General features: G+C 50.6%; 1 protein-coding gene across 1 annotated transcript in view; it reads right to left on the reverse strand.

Annotated features, from left to right (window-relative positions):
• Nucleotides 1-355: 355 nt before the first annotated feature.
• The window catches only part of PRRC2A (proline rich coiled-coil 2A), a 215,053-nt gene continuing 200,399 nt past the window's right edge, over nt 356-15,009 (reverse strand). The window contains exons 27-32 of the mRNA XM_030197354.1: nt 3,419-3,623; nt 2,786-2,884; nt 2,491-2,685; nt 2,271-2,359; nt 1,821-1,911; nt 356-1,610 (exon numbers count right to left, since the gene is read on the reverse strand). Of these exons, the coding sequence (XP_030053214.1) occupies nt 1,437-1,610; nt 1,821-1,911; nt 2,271-2,359; nt 2,491-2,685; nt 2,786-2,884; nt 3,419-3,623 (853 nt within the window). The 3' untranslated portion in view covers nt 356-1,436. The remainder of the gene's footprint in view (nt 1,611-1,820; nt 1,912-2,270; nt 2,360-2,490; nt 2,686-2,785; nt 2,885-3,418; nt 3,624-15,009) is intronic.

A 15,009-nucleotide genomic window follows, 5' to 3' on the forward strand; every position in this document is an offset into this window, starting at 1 on the left:
GTAGTAATTTCTTCTATTTCTTTCCTAGAGTCCCTAAATGGCCAGAGCTTCTCCATCTGTTGTTCCAAAGAGCACAAAAGGGAGCAAAAACGACCTAGGCAAAGGCCCACCAGGACAGGACTGCTCAGGCACCTATCATCTGCTGAGGAAACTGAGAAACACTGAGGGACTCAGGTCTGCACAGGACTAGAGCGATATCATTGGTAGTTCTCAGTCTCTCCATCTGCTTTTAGGAGGAAATGATCTAGAGCAGACACTAAGGATTCTCATTAAGGGTGTTTAAACCTTCTATTCATTACCTCCACTGCAACAAAACATTCACCAAGCCACAAAAACAAATTTTACTCTAACAACATTATATTTATTTATATATATATATTTTTGTGTGTTTTATTGGATTTTATTAACAAACCAGCCTAGAGTCAGAGCTTCTTTTATTAAAAACGCAACATATCTGCATGAAACGCAATCCAGAAGTAAAAGAAGCTCTCAAAACAGTAATCAGATTTTCTTTTGGTGTTTACATTGTTTTGGGGACCTTGCCTGTTAGTATGGGCTGAAAGATGAAGGGGGGTACAAAGGGGGAGCAAACAGATGAGACAATCATACGCTAATATATATATTTCTATTTATATGTACACACACTCACACCAGATCTACGAACACACATGCCAAGGGGATACTTACATGGAAAAGGTCTACTGGTCCCCCTCCTACCCCCCTGCTTTCTTCAGGTATACACAGACACACACTTCTGAAGTTCTGTCAGCTCTGTACATGGAGCTAGGGCCAACGTTGTCTCAATTCCCCCGCCCCCCCCCTTGCTAACAGTGCAGCAGGCAAAATAAACTGGACTAAAATCTTCCTTCACAAGCAGATTTAGAAGGGAGAATGAGAGCCTATGCTTTCCCCCTACCCATCATCAGTGCTGCTTTTACTAAAGGAGGAAAAAAAGAAAAAAAAAACTTGAGTTATGCAAGTGGTAGAGGGTATGTGTGTGTCACTCTCCCAAAGTTCTCTTCCTCTCTAAAGAACATCTCCTCCCCTTGATCCTTGCGTCCCCCTTTTCCCCAAAGGCACAACCCTTGGATCAGGGAAAAACGGCAGTAATTAAGGTGTCGTGTACAGCCCCAACCACCACTTATCCATAGGAAGGGGTGCATGCAAATACTTTTAAAGATGCCAGAAGACATCTGGAACAAACAGGTGCCATTAAAAAAAAAAAAAAAAAAAAAAAAACTTTGTCAAGATTAAGGCAAATTTTGAGTCTCAATGCTTTTCTCTGACACAAAATTTAAAATGGGCATATGAGAAAAAGGTGTCTTTTTTTTTTTAAAAGGTGTGTGTGAAAATGACCTTAGAAATGCCTTCGCCCCCCCCACCCCATTATCACAAAAGGGGAAGTGAGGTGGGGTGTTCCCATCATGCCCCCTTTATTAACGATGGCTGTTCCCATGGGGCTCCTGTTTTTCGCCAGAACTGTGTGGGTGGCTCTCCAGCTGCCGGGAAGGGTAGCCACCACCACTGCCACTGCCGGGCTCTTCTCTGGCTACAGCGTACTGCCGATCCCAAGTTTTAGGAGCCCACTGAAACACATCCATCTGAGTTGCCTATAATGTAAAAAAATAAAAATGAAGTTGTTCAAATTCCTCAGCGACACCATTACTGACTGGACTACACAAGTAATCTCACGTCTTGGGGAAACATAACAAAAAAGGCAGGAACAGCAGGGACTGTCATGAGAGAGCCATAACTGTTTAGCCTTTCCAGAAGCCATGAAGTAGTTTCTTTTGAACAGTGCTACTAGCGCTTATGCTCACCTGCTGATATACGTCAAAGCGCTGAGTTCGGATAATGCTCCCATAGCTGGAGCTCGGAGTCTTCAGTCTGGAGCTGAAGCCAGAGAAAGGCCTGAGGAAAAGAAACCGAGTGAGAATCTCTGTAGCTGCAGTCCATGCCTGGACCTTCCCAACCAGCTGTTATTCCATGACAGTGCACTATGTCATTTCTATGCAATGCCACAGGGGCCACACTATCTGGAAGACCAAGTCTATTCAAACCCTAATAAAACTCAAGACAGACCAGAAGTTTTAACCACGCCTGTTACCCTAACACTGAACAGAGATGAGGCACCTGCATACTCTGTTCTTAACTCTGCTGTTTCCAACCCTTGCTATACCACACAGCCTAGTGAGGAGCACAAAAGATCTGTAACACCCGAAGAACAAGGGCTCCAATCCCACTGCTTGCACCAGCTCTCCCCTCCATACCTGCCTGCTGATGCAACTCTGCTGCCTGGTCCTCCCAAGCTATTCAGCTTCCTGTAGTCCTGAAAAGGTTTCATCTCCATGGGATGTAACTAGGAGAAAACAGATGCACAGCTATAAATATTATGACAGCAAAAAGAATGCAATTACAATGGAAACTACAAGCAGCGTTGCTGTTACTGTGAGGATCCCCATGCAACCCAAAATAGGTAAGAGGAGCTACCTCAGTCCTGCCTACGGTGGAAGCAGGGAACGGCCGGACAGGGGATGACAGCACACGGCCTGGCACCTGGGTGTGCAGCTGGCTGGGTGTCTGCAGCGGTTGCAAAGCCTGGGTGATGGGCATCATGGAGGGCTGCGGCTGCATGGAGCCAAAATTCACCACAGGCAGCTGGGAATCCACCATTGAGAGCAGCACCTGTGAGGAGGGAAACACTGGTCAGAAGATGGGAGGAGCACACCACAGGCCCTTCCTGACATCTAAGTTCTGCTTGTGACCAAGCTAAATGGCCTCTTACCTGCTGGGTAGGGCCGGCTGTGCCAAGGTAGTTGCTCTGACTGTTCTGCTGGAGTGGAGGAGAGTAATAGTCTGAGGGGGATGTTATATCTTGTCTGACCTGAAGTGAAAAAGGAATATTCAAAACACTGCAACTGTAAAAATTGGAGGCTAGGATTCAATTCAAGCTAGCTTGCACATTATTCAAAATTCTCAAAGGAGAACGTCCAAGCTACCTGCTTACACACGTGAAATTCACTACCATTAAGAGATTAAGAAGACCGGATAACTCCCCCATTTTGCATTTCCGTCTCCAAGAAGAATAAAAAGAACCAGTATCTTATAAGCAAGCCCCCAGAATCTGGAAGGACTTGAACTTAAACAACTATGGACAATTCAAAAAACATGCAAAAAAGACTAAATAAAAAAAAAAAATTCCTAGGTTTGCCACTCCACAATGTCGATCCACTGTAATTCATATCCATGACAATTAATATCTACTAAGTCCTGAGATATTGTCTTGGTCCCGCCCTTTTACCCAGTTCCCACTCTGTAAACCGCTTAAACTTACCATGGCACAAGTGGGCTAGAAATACCAAATAAAGTAAAAGTAAAATGAGCCCACTCAAATGTGTAATGCACTCCTATCTCTTACCTGTAACAACTGCTGGTCACCAGTAAGCTGAGAGCCACAGAAAGGTGAATTGTAGATGAAAGAGGGGGCCTGGTAGAGCAGGCCTGCTGGCACTTTGTTTACATCTGCTGCTTGCACCGCTGAGAACTCCAGGTACTGTCCCTTTAAAGCCACGCCAGAGAGCAGTGCAGGGCCGGGGCTTGGCTGCAGGAACACCTGCTGAGACCTACAGAAAAATGGGACAAGGAGATGAAAGGGGCTAAGGAACTGGGAGAGGGGCTTTTCTTGCCATCACAGCAGAGGTTATAACCTCTAGGTCCAATTACTGGACTGAAAGGCAAAACTCCCAGTGAAACTTCAGCCACTGATGCTGTCTAGGCATCAAAAGGTCTCCCTGACTCCAAGGTAACATTCGAAATACTCTGAGACCCCAAACAAGAAGGTGAAATTAGGTCTTACCTGCTAATTTTCTTTCCTCTAGACCGGTCAAGATGCTTGGGTTATGCACGCCTACCAGCAGAGGGAGACTGAGAACACTTCAAACAGCTACAAGTAACCTGTGCAGAACACCAGCCAGTAAATAGCAGAGGAGAAAATACTCCAAAGACAACTAATCTCACAGAACCCCGTACTCAGAACTCTTTCCCAAACAAGGGGCGCGCTTCTGCAGACGGAGCACAACCGGCACCCCAATCCGCCTTTAGCAAGCACCAGGACAAAAAAATCCCAGAACCTACTAAAACAGATACAGAGAAAAACCCTGCAGCAGTTACAGCAACTGTGGTTCAAACAAAAAAAAAACAACAAAAAACAACATGCTCCCAAGACTGAAATACTGAGATATCAAAATCATACAGGGTGGGCTCTTGACCGGTCTGGAGGGTCTAGAGGAAAGAAAATTAGCAGGTAAGACCTAATTTCACCTTCCTCAGCAACCCTCCAGACCGGTCAAGATGCTTGGGCAGGGGTCAAGTGATGCAGTGCTGCTGAACGGATGTCTCAAGTCCCGGCTCCGAGCCTGACTCCCCTTGAATTGTGAAATTAACCTGCAAAAAATTCTCCAAAGCAAACTAAGCTGATCGGAGGCGTTACACAATATCCGCGCTTCAACCTGGTCGGGAAACGAAGCTGTTTGAAGCAGGGTGTGACTGGTATGTCCGCAAAAAGCCGGTACAGCAAGAAGAACCGCGTGCAGGACGCGAGACCTAAAATGGCAGCGGTAAAAGAGACCGTGGGGGTGGTGAGTCAGCCTGCTGCAGTAATGCAAGAGCTCATATCCCAGGTCACGGTGATATTGGAGGAAAAGCTCTCAAAATTTCAGGCATCAGTCGAGCAGATTCGGGAGGCTGTAGAACGGCAGAGTGCCAGGATTCAGCAAGCGGAGGAAAGGATATCAAGGCAAGAAGACAGATCGGAAGCCACAGATGCAAGAATAGAGGCGTTAGAACAAAAATGCTCGTGCCTGATGCAACAGGTAGATGAACAAGAAAATAGAAGCAGGAGAAACAATTTGAGAATCATTGGCTTAGCTGAATCTGTTAAAGACTTATGGAAGCTGGTGGAAAGCTGGTTGCCTGAGCAATTGGGTATACAACCATCTGAAAAATCTCTGAGGCTTGAGAGAGTTCACAGAATCAGGTCAGTGAGAGAGGGAGACCAGCGTCCACGGCCAGTAATCGCTAAGATTCTTAATTATGCGGACAAAGAAAATTTGCTGCAAGCTTACAGAAGGAAAAAAGTGGTGGAGTATGAGGGGAATAAGTTACTCCTCTTCCAGGATTATTCAGCTGTGGTTTCAGAGCAACGCCAGAGGATGGGATAGCAGTGCAAGAGACTATTTGATAAAGGAGTTAAATTTGCACTGCTGTTCCTGGCTAAAGTGAGGGTCCTGCAGGATAATAAAGTACTATTTTTTACTGATCCTAAGGAACTTGGCTCTTTTGTGGACAAGCTACAAGCGTAAGGTTGGAGAAGCTGTACTGAAAGTAAGATCCGGGTTCTTTGACTATAACTGATTACTAAGAAGAAAACACCAGGAGCTGAGAGGCCTAGGATGCCGCAGAGAAGTTAGCCTGGCAACACTTTGGAAGAGACCTAGACCTGGTATGATTTGTTAACTGATGGAAGAGGGGAGCTGAGGCTCATGATTAAAACAGCAGCATCCCAGTTATAGCAACCTGAGTCCAGTTGTGACTTTGAGTAACATGTGAGACGCCAGTGGCAAACTAGGAGCGCCTCTGTTGGAGGGCGGTTCTCTTCAACTGGTATAAATTGGTTTGCTTTTCTTAGTTTTATCTTTCTCGCTGTTATTTTTCCTATCCTGTTCATTAAGTGATGTAATGGGTACATGATCTATTGTTAATGACAGTTTCTAAATTGTTTTATGAATGAAGGGCCGGAGGCGATGGGGTGTGAGGTGTGGAGGCTATAGAAAAGGAGAGATGTATGAGATAAGGGGGGAAGGGAGGAGGGTGGGGTGCAGGGGACAGGGTACTTAAGGGAGAATGAATGGTGTGAACTGGATATGGGTGTAGATGGTGTGGTTTCAGAGGGGACTGTATGAAGGGAGGGAGGGAGGGGGAAGGAGGCCAGAAGGGGCGTGGCCTCTGTAGGGGGGGGGGGGGAGGATACGTCCACTGTAGTGTTGTTCAGGGTTAACTCAGATTCTGAAGTGGGAGATAGGTCACCTTGTGGGGGTCCAGCTGGGAGGCCCTCTGAGGGATGTTAGAAGATCACCAATTATGCTTGTTAAAACACGACTCTTATCCCCAGATGGCTAAGCTGAAAATTGTCACCTTGAACGTGGATGGAGTCCATTCGCCAGTTAAGAGCTTCAAGATACTACAAAGATTAAGGAAGCAACATACAGATATTGCACTTCTTCAGGAAACACACTTAGAGAACACAGAGCATGTCAAATTGAAACGTGATTGGGTGGGGGATGTTTATTATGCTTCGTATAATAACAGACAAAGAACAGTGCCTATATCAATCAGGAAAAATCTGGTATTTGAAATGCATAAGTTATATCGAGACCCAGATGGACACTTTGTGATAGTACCGGGAGTCCTACAAGGGGCAAAAGCGAAAGCTACATACCTGTAGAAGGCATTCTCCAAGGACAGCAGGCTGATTGTTCTCACTGATGGGTGATGTCCACGGCAGCCCCTTCAATCGGAGATCTTCTCTAGCAAAGACGTCTGCTAGCCCTTGCGCGGCACGCACACTGCGCATGCGCGACTGTCTTCCCGCCCGAACTCGCTCGTGTTCGTCAGTCCAGTAAATAGCAAAAAGACAAAGACAAGGGAAGACACAACTCCAAAGGAAAGGCGGGCGGGTTGGTGAGATCAGCCTGCTGTCCTCAGAGAATACCTTCTACACGTATGTAGCTTTCGCTTTCTCCGAGAACAAGCAGGCTGCTTGCTCTCACTGATGGGGTATCCCTAGCCCCCAGGCTCACTCAAAACAACAAACATTGGTCAACTGGGCCTCGCAACGGCGAGGACATAACTGAGATTGACCTAAACGTATTCAACTAACAGAGTGCAGCCTGGAACAGAATAAAAATGGGTCTAGGGGGGTGGAGTTGGATTCTAAACCACCAACAGATTCTGCAGCACCGACTGCCCGAACCGACTGTCGCGTCGGGTATCCTGCTGTAGGCAGCAATGTGATGTGAATGTGTGGACAGATGACCACGTCGCAGCCTTGCAAATCTCTTCGATAGTGGCTGACTTCAAGTGGGCCACTGACGCTGCCATGGCTCTAACACTATGAGCCGTGACATGACCCTCAAGAGTCAGCCCAGACTGGGCGTAAGCGAAGGAGATGCAATCTGCTAGCCAATTAGAAATGGTGCGTTTCCCGACAGCCACTCCCCTCCTGTTGGGATCAAAAGAAACAAACATTTGGGCGGACTGTCTGTGGGGCTGTGTCCGCTCCAGATAGAAGGCCAATGCTCTCTTGCAGTCTGTAATGTATCTCCACGGAGAGGTGAGCCCTTGAACACGATGAAGGAAACCCTCACCGGGCTGTCGGCCAAAACCCTGAGTCCTCTCTGTGCCTCCCGCCGTTCCCCAGGAGTTGAGCCCCTGAGTTCGGGCGGCCAGCAACAGAAAGAACAAAGTCCAGCACAAAGTCCACAGGGTTAGACCAAGCAGCAGGTCACAGCAAACCAGGGCTAGGCAACAGGTCAACACCAGGCAGCGGTCACTAGAAGGTCCAGGAACAGGCAAGGGTCAGTACCAGGCAGCGGTCAAAAGCAGGTCCAGGAACAGGCAGTGGTCAGTACCAGGCAGCGGTCAGAACCAGGTATCCGTCAGAAGTAGATCCAAAGCACTGCTACTAGTCAGCGAACCGAGTAGAAGCCGAAGCACTGATAGACTGAAGCCAGAGCCTTAAATAGGAAGGAATCAGGCTCAACCAGGCACAGCTGAAAACAAGATGGCAGCCCCCATCAGGAACACCCTGCGACCAAGTAAGGGCTTCCTTCCTGCAGCTGCCACCTCCAAGATGGCTGCCCTGGCCTAACAGCCCTCTCCAAGATGGCCGCCAAACCCTGGAATAAACCTGAATCCAAGATGGCCACCAGAGCCCAGCTCAGAACAGCCAGGAAACGTGACACAGTCCAATGTGTGCAGTTGATGTTCAGCAGGGCGGGTATGCGGACGGGGGAAGAATGCTGGCAAGACAATTGACTGGTTCAGATGGAACTCCGACACCACCTTTGGCAAGAACTTAGGGTGAGTGCGGAAGACTACTCTGTTATGATGAAATTTGATTTAAGAAGCATGAGCTACTAGGGCTTGAAGCTCACTGACTCTACGAGCTGAAGTGACTGCCACCAAGAAAATGACCTTCCAGGTCAAGTACTTCAGATGGCAGGAATCCAGTGGCTCGAAAGGGGGTTTCATCAGCTGGGTGAGAACGACATTGAGATCCCATGACACTGTAGGAGGTTTGATGGGGGGCTTTCACAAAAGCAAACCTCTCATGAATCGAACTAAAGGCTGTCCCAAGATGGGCTTACCTTCCACATGGTAATGGTATGCACTAAGATGAACTCTTACAGAGTTGGTCTTAAGACCAGACTCGGACCAGTGCAGAAGGTATTCAAGCAGGGTCTGTGTAGGACAAGAGCGAGGATCTAAGGCCTTGCTGTCACACCAGATGGCAAACCTCCGCCATAGAAAGAAGTAACTCTTCTTGGTGGAATCTTTCCTGGAAGCAAGCAAGACTCTGGAGACACCCTCTGAGAGACCCAAGGAGGCAAAATCTACACTCTCAACATCCAGGCTGTGAGAGCCAGGGACCAGAGGTTGGGATCCAGAAGCGCCCCCTCGTTCTGAGTAATGAGGGTCGGAAAACACTTCAATCTCCACGGTTCTTCAGAAGACAATTCCAGAAGAAGAGGGAACCAGATCTGACGCGGCCAAAAGGGAGCGATCAGGATCATGGTGCCTTGATCTTGCTTGAGTTTCAGCAAAGTCTTCCCCACCAAAGGTATGGGAGGAAACGCATACAGGAGGCCGTCCCCCCAATCCAGGAGAAAGGCATCTAACGCTAGTCTGCCGTGGGCCTGAAGTCTGGAACAGAGCTGAGGGACCTTGTGATTGACTTGAGTGGCAAAGAGATCCACCAAGGGGGTGCCCCATACTTGGAAGATCTCGCGTACCACTCTGGAATTGAGCGACCACTCGTGAGGTTGCATTATCCTGCTCAATCTGTCGGCTAGACTGTTTACGCCTGCCAGATACGTGGCTTGAAGAAACATGCTGTACTGGCGAGCCCAAAGCCACATTCTGACGGCCTCCTGACACAGGGGGCGAGATCCGGTGCCCCCCTGCTTGTTGATGTAGTACATTTTTTTTATTTATTTATTTATTTTTGTTACATTTGTACCCCGCACTTTCCCACTCATGGCAGGTTCATTGCGGCTTACATGGGGCAATGGAGGGCAGGGCCGTGCCAACACGGTAAGTGAGGTAAGAATGGCAGGGGGGCGCCGCCGCACCATGCTCACCTCGCTCGCCCTCCCGCTCCCATTGTTCAACTGCCCGCCCTCTTCTCTCCCTCCCCCAACATCCCGTTTCTTTTTTTTTTCCTTTTTAAATTTACCTCTGTAGCGGTCCGGCAGCGCAGCGTCAGTGAAGGAGGCGGCGCTCCCGACGTCTCTAGCCTTCCCCTTCGCTGTGTTCAGCCTTCTTCTGACGTCAAGGAAATGACGTCAGAAGAAGGCGGAACACAGCGAAGGGAAGGCTAGAGACATTGGGAGCGCCGCCTCCTTCACTGACGCTGCGCTGCCGGACCGCCACGGAGGTAAATTTAAAAAGAAAAAAAAGAAAAGGGATGTTGGGGGGCGAGGAGAGAAGAGGGCGGGCAGTTGAACAATGGGAGCGGGAGGGCAGGGGAGAGACGAGAGCATAGATGCGAAGGGGGAGGGGAGAAGAGGGCGGGCCGGGCCAGGCCAACTGGGACATGATGGGAGTGGGACATGGGAGCGAGAGGAGAGAGAGGAGCATGGATGCGAGGGGGGCGGGGGTCATGGAAGGGAGAGAGGGGAATTGCTGGATAGGGATTAATGGAGGGTGACAGAAGAGCATGGATGGGAGGGGTAGGGCTCAGGGAGAGAGGGGAATTGCTGGATAGGGTATTAGGGATGAATGGAGGGGACAGAGGAGCATGGATGGGAGGGCAGGGCTCAGGGAGAGAGGGGAATTGCTGGAAAAGGATGAATGGAGGGGGCAGGGGACAGAGGAGCATGGATTGGGAGGGCAGGGCACAGGGAGAGAGGGGAATTGCTGGAAAAGGATGAATGGAGGGGGCAGGGGACAGAGGAGCATGGATGGGCATGGATTGGGAGGGCAGGGCTCAGGGAGAGAGGGGAATTGCTGGATAGGGATGAATGGAGCGGCAGGGGACAGAGGAGCATGGAAGGGCATGGATTGGGAGGGCAGGGCTCAGGGAGAGAGGGGAATTGCTGGGAAGGGATGAATGGAGGGGGCAGGGGACAGAGGAGCATGGATGGGCATGGATTGGGAGGGCAGGGCACAGAGGAGCATGGATTGGGAGGGCAGGGCTCAGGGAGAGAGGGGAATTGCTGGAAAAGGATGAATGGAGGGGGCAGGGGACAGAGGAGCATGGATTGGGAGGGCAGGGCACAGGGAGAGAGGGGAATTGCTGGAAAAGGTTGAATGGAGGGGGCAGGGGACAAAGGAGCATGGATGGGCATGGATTGGGAGGGCAGGGCTCAGGGAGAGAGGGGAATTGCTGGAAAGGGATGAATGGAGGGGGCAGGGGACAGAGGAGCATGGATGGGCATGGATTGGGAGGGCAGGGCTCAGGGAGAGAGGGGAATTGCTGGAAAAGGATGAATGGAGGGGGCAGGGGACAGAGGAGCATGGATGAGCATGGATGGGCATGGATTGGGAGGGCAGGGCTCAGGGAGAGAGGGGAATTGCTGGAAAAGGATGAATGGAGGGGGCAGGGGACAGAGGAGCATGGATGGGCATGGATTGGGAGGGCAGGGCTCAGGGAGAGAGGGGAATTGCTGGATAGGGATGAATGGAGGGGGCAGGGGACAGAGGAGCATGGATGGGAGGGCAGGGCTCAGGGACAGAGGAGAAATTGCTGGACATAGAGGGGAGGGAAGAGAGATGAAGGAGATGAAATGAGGGAAAAGGAAGAGAGGAGAAAAACTGCACATGGATGAAGAAAATAGGCAGAAGCTGAGGACCAGAAATGAAGAAGAAAGGAGGAAAGGAAAGAAATAAATGGAAAGGAAGCCCTGGAAACGGAGTTAAGAGGACAGATAGCAGCAGAATCAGATACTGGGCCAGCACGATCAGAAAAAGAAAGTCACCAGACAACAAAGGTAGAAAAAAATCATTTTATTTTCATTTTAGTGTTTGGAATATGTCCACTTTGAGAATTTACATCTGCTATCTTATTTTGCAATGTATAGCAATTTGTTTCTAAGAATATTGCTGACAATTCCTGTCAGTGTGGCAAGTGGTGAGCGATCATTTTCACGGGGGGGAAGGGCCGCCACCAACTGATAGTCTGCAGGGGGGGCGCCAGAGACCCTAGGCACGGCCCTGATGGAGGGTTAAGTGACTTGCCCAGAGTCACAAGGAGCTGCCGGTGCCTGAAGTGGGAATCGAACTCAGTTCCTCAGGACCAAAGTCCACCACCCTAACCACTCAGCCACCTGTCTGAATTTGAATAATTTGATGGGACTGCCGATCTGTGAAGGCCTTTAGAGCGTTCCAGACCGCTCGTAACTCCAGGAGGTTGATCTGTAAACCTCTCTCTTGAAGGGACCAACTCCCTTGGGTGTGAAGTTCATCGACATGAGCTCCCCACTCCAGGAGAGACGCATCCGTCGTCAGCACCTTTTGAGGCTGAGGAATTTGGAAAGGACGTCCCAGAGTCAAACTGGACCAAACTGTCCACCAATGGAGGGACTGAAGAAAACTCGTGGACAGCAGGTCTACGTCCTCTAGGTCACCAGCAGCTTGGTACCACTGAGACGCTAGGACCCATTGAGCTGATCTCATGTGGAGGCGGGCCATGGGAGTCACATGCACTGTGGAGGCCATGAGGCTGAGCAATCTCAACATCTGCCGAGCTGCGATCTGCTGAGACGCTTGTACCCAAGAAACAAGGGACAGAAGATTGTTGGCCCTCGCTTCCGGGAGGTAGGCACGAGCTGTCTGAGAATCCAGCAGAGCCCCTATGAATTAGAGTTTCTGAACAGGAAGAAGATGGGACTTTGGATAATTTATCACAAACCCCAGTAGCTCCAGGAGTTGAATAGTCATCTGCAAGGACTGTAGAGCTCCTGCCTCGGAGGTGTTCTTCACCAGCCAATCGCTGAAGTAAGGGAACATGTGCACTCCCAGTCTGCATAGAGACGCCGCTACTACAGCCAGGCACTTTGTGAACACCCTGGGCGCAGAGGTGAGACCAAAGGGTAGCACACAATACTGAAAGTCCCGTGTTCCCAGACGGAATCAAAGATACTGTCTGTGGGGGTTGGCAGTATCGGGATATGAGTGTAAGCATCCTTTAAGTCCAGAGAGCATAGCCAATCGTTTTCCTGAATCATGGGAAGAAGGGTGCCCAGGGAAAGCATCCTGAACTTTTCTTGGACCAGATATTTGTTCAGGGCCCTTAGGTCTAGGATGGGACGCATCCCCCCTGTTTTCTTTTCCACAAGGAAGTACCTGGAATAGAATCCCAGCCCTTCCTGCCCCGGTGGCACGGGCTCGACCGCATTGGCGCTGAGAAGGGCGGAGAGTTCCTTTGCAAGTACCTGCTTGTGGCAGAAGCTGAAGGATTGAGCTCCCAGTGGGCAATTTGGAGGCTTGGAAACCAAATTGAGGGAGTATCCTAGCCGGACTATTTGGAGAACCCACTGGTTGGAGATTATGAGAGACCACCTTTGGTGAAAAAATTTTAACCTCCCCTCGACCGGCAGATCGTCCGGCACAGACATTTTGATTTCGGCTATGCTCTGCTGGAGCCAGTCAAAAGCCCGTCCCTTTCTTTTGCTGGGGAGCCGCAGGGGCCTGCTGAGTTGCACGCTGTTGACGAGAACGAGCGCGCTGGGGCTTGGCCTGGGCAGTAGGCTGGCGAGAGGGAGGATTGTACCTAAGCCTATTAGAAGAATAGGTAACAGCCCTTCTTCCGCCATAAAAACATCTACCAGTTGAGGTAGATGCTGAAGGCGCTCGGCGGGAGAATTTGTCGAATGCGATGTCCCGCTGGTGAAGCTGCTCTACCACCTGTTCGACTTTTTCACCAAAAATATTATCCCCCCCGGCAAGGAGAATTCGCAATCCGCTGCTGAATCCTATTCTCTAGGTCGGAGGCACGCAGCCATGAGAGTCTGCGCATCACCACTCCTTAAGCAGTGGCCCTGGACGCGATATCAAAAGTATCGTAAACACCCCTGGCCAGGAATTTACGACACGCCTTCAGCTGCCTGACCACCTGCTGAAAAGGCTTGGCTTGCTCAGAAGGGAGCTTATCCACCAAGTCCACCAACTGCCGCACATTGTTCCACATATGAATGCTCGTGTAGAGCTGGTAAGATTGGATTTTGGCTACAGCATTGAGGAATGGTAGGCTTTCCTCCCAAAAGAATCCAAGGTTTTAGAGTCTCTGCCCGGGGGTGTCGAAGCATACTCTCTAGAACTCTTGACCTTCTTAAGGGCCAGATCCACAACCTCAGAGTCATGAAGCAACTGAGTCTGCATCAACTCAGGGTCTCCATGGATCCGATGCTGGGACTCAATCTTCTTGGGAATGTGAGGATTAGTTAGCGGCTTCGCCCAGTTCTCCAGCAGTGTCTTTTGAAGACATGATGCATGGGTACTGTGGACGATTCCTTAGGTGGCGAAGGATAGTCCAAAAGCTCAAACATTTCAGCCCTTGGCTCATCCTCCATAACCACAGGGAAGGGAATTGCTGTAGACATTTCCCGGACAAAGGCTGTGAAAGATAGACTCTCGGGAGGAGAAAGCTGTCTTTCAGGGGAGGTAGTGGGATCAGAAGGAAGGCCGTCAGACTCCTCATCTGAGAAATATCTGACGTCTTCCTCTGCCTCCCACGAGGCCTCACCATCGGTATCGGACACCAGTTCATGAACTTCTGTCCGAAGCCGTGCTCGCCTTGACTCCGTAGACACATGGCCACGGTGGGAATGTCAAGAAGTAGACTCCTGCATCGGCGGCGATGAAGCTCCCTCCCTCCGACGTCGTAAGGGAGTCTGCTTGGGAGGCAGCCGACGTGGGCACCACAAGCGGTACCGGCATCGGAGACCTCACGACGGGCAAGGGGCCAGCCGTCTCTTCACTCGATGGCACCGGCGGCGCAAGCACCCCCGGTACCGGAGAAGGCCGCAACAGCTCCTCCAGGATCCCTGGAAGGATGGCCCGGAGGCTCTCGCTTAGAGCGGCTGTCGAGGAAGGCTGGGAGTCTGGTACAGGCGATAAACTCAGAATCTGTTCGGGGCGCGGAGGCGGTACCGGGCTGTCCAGGGTAGAGCGCATTGACACCTCCTGAATAGAGGGTGAGCGGTCCTCCCGGCGTCGATGCCTAGTGGGTGCAGACTCCCTCGGCGACCCAGAGCTCTTGGTACCACGTCGGGAAGGTGACCGGTGCTTCTTTGCCTTCACATGAAGCATGTCACCGGAACATCCCGGTACCGACGAGGACGTCGAATCCAAGCGCCTCTTCCTCGGGGCCGGGTTCGAAGAAGGTCGATCCTGGGGGGGGGTTGTACCGCAGGAGCCCTCGAGGTAGGGGGAGACCTACTCGAGGGCTCACCGCCACCAGCAGGGGAATGGACAGCCCTCATCTGCACTCCTGACGAAGAGGCACCCTCCAACGACATCAGTACCAACGATGATCTCGGTACCGTAGATGCTGGAGCACCGGTCGATGACCTCGGTACCGCAGACGTCAATGCACCAGCCGATGACCTCAATACTGAGACTGTCAAAACACCAGGCGAGGCCCCGAACAAAACGTTCCACTGGGCCAATCTTGCCGCCTGAGTTCTCTTTTTCAACAAACAACAGAGTACAGGCCTGAGGACGGTGCCC

Source organism: Microcaecilia unicolor, chromosome 3 (assembly GCF_901765095.1).
Source record: "Microcaecilia unicolor chromosome 3, aMicUni1.1, whole genome shotgun sequence".
In the NCBI taxonomy this organism is placed as follows: domain Eukaryota; kingdom Metazoa; phylum Chordata; class Amphibia; order Gymnophiona; family Siphonopidae; genus Microcaecilia; species Microcaecilia unicolor.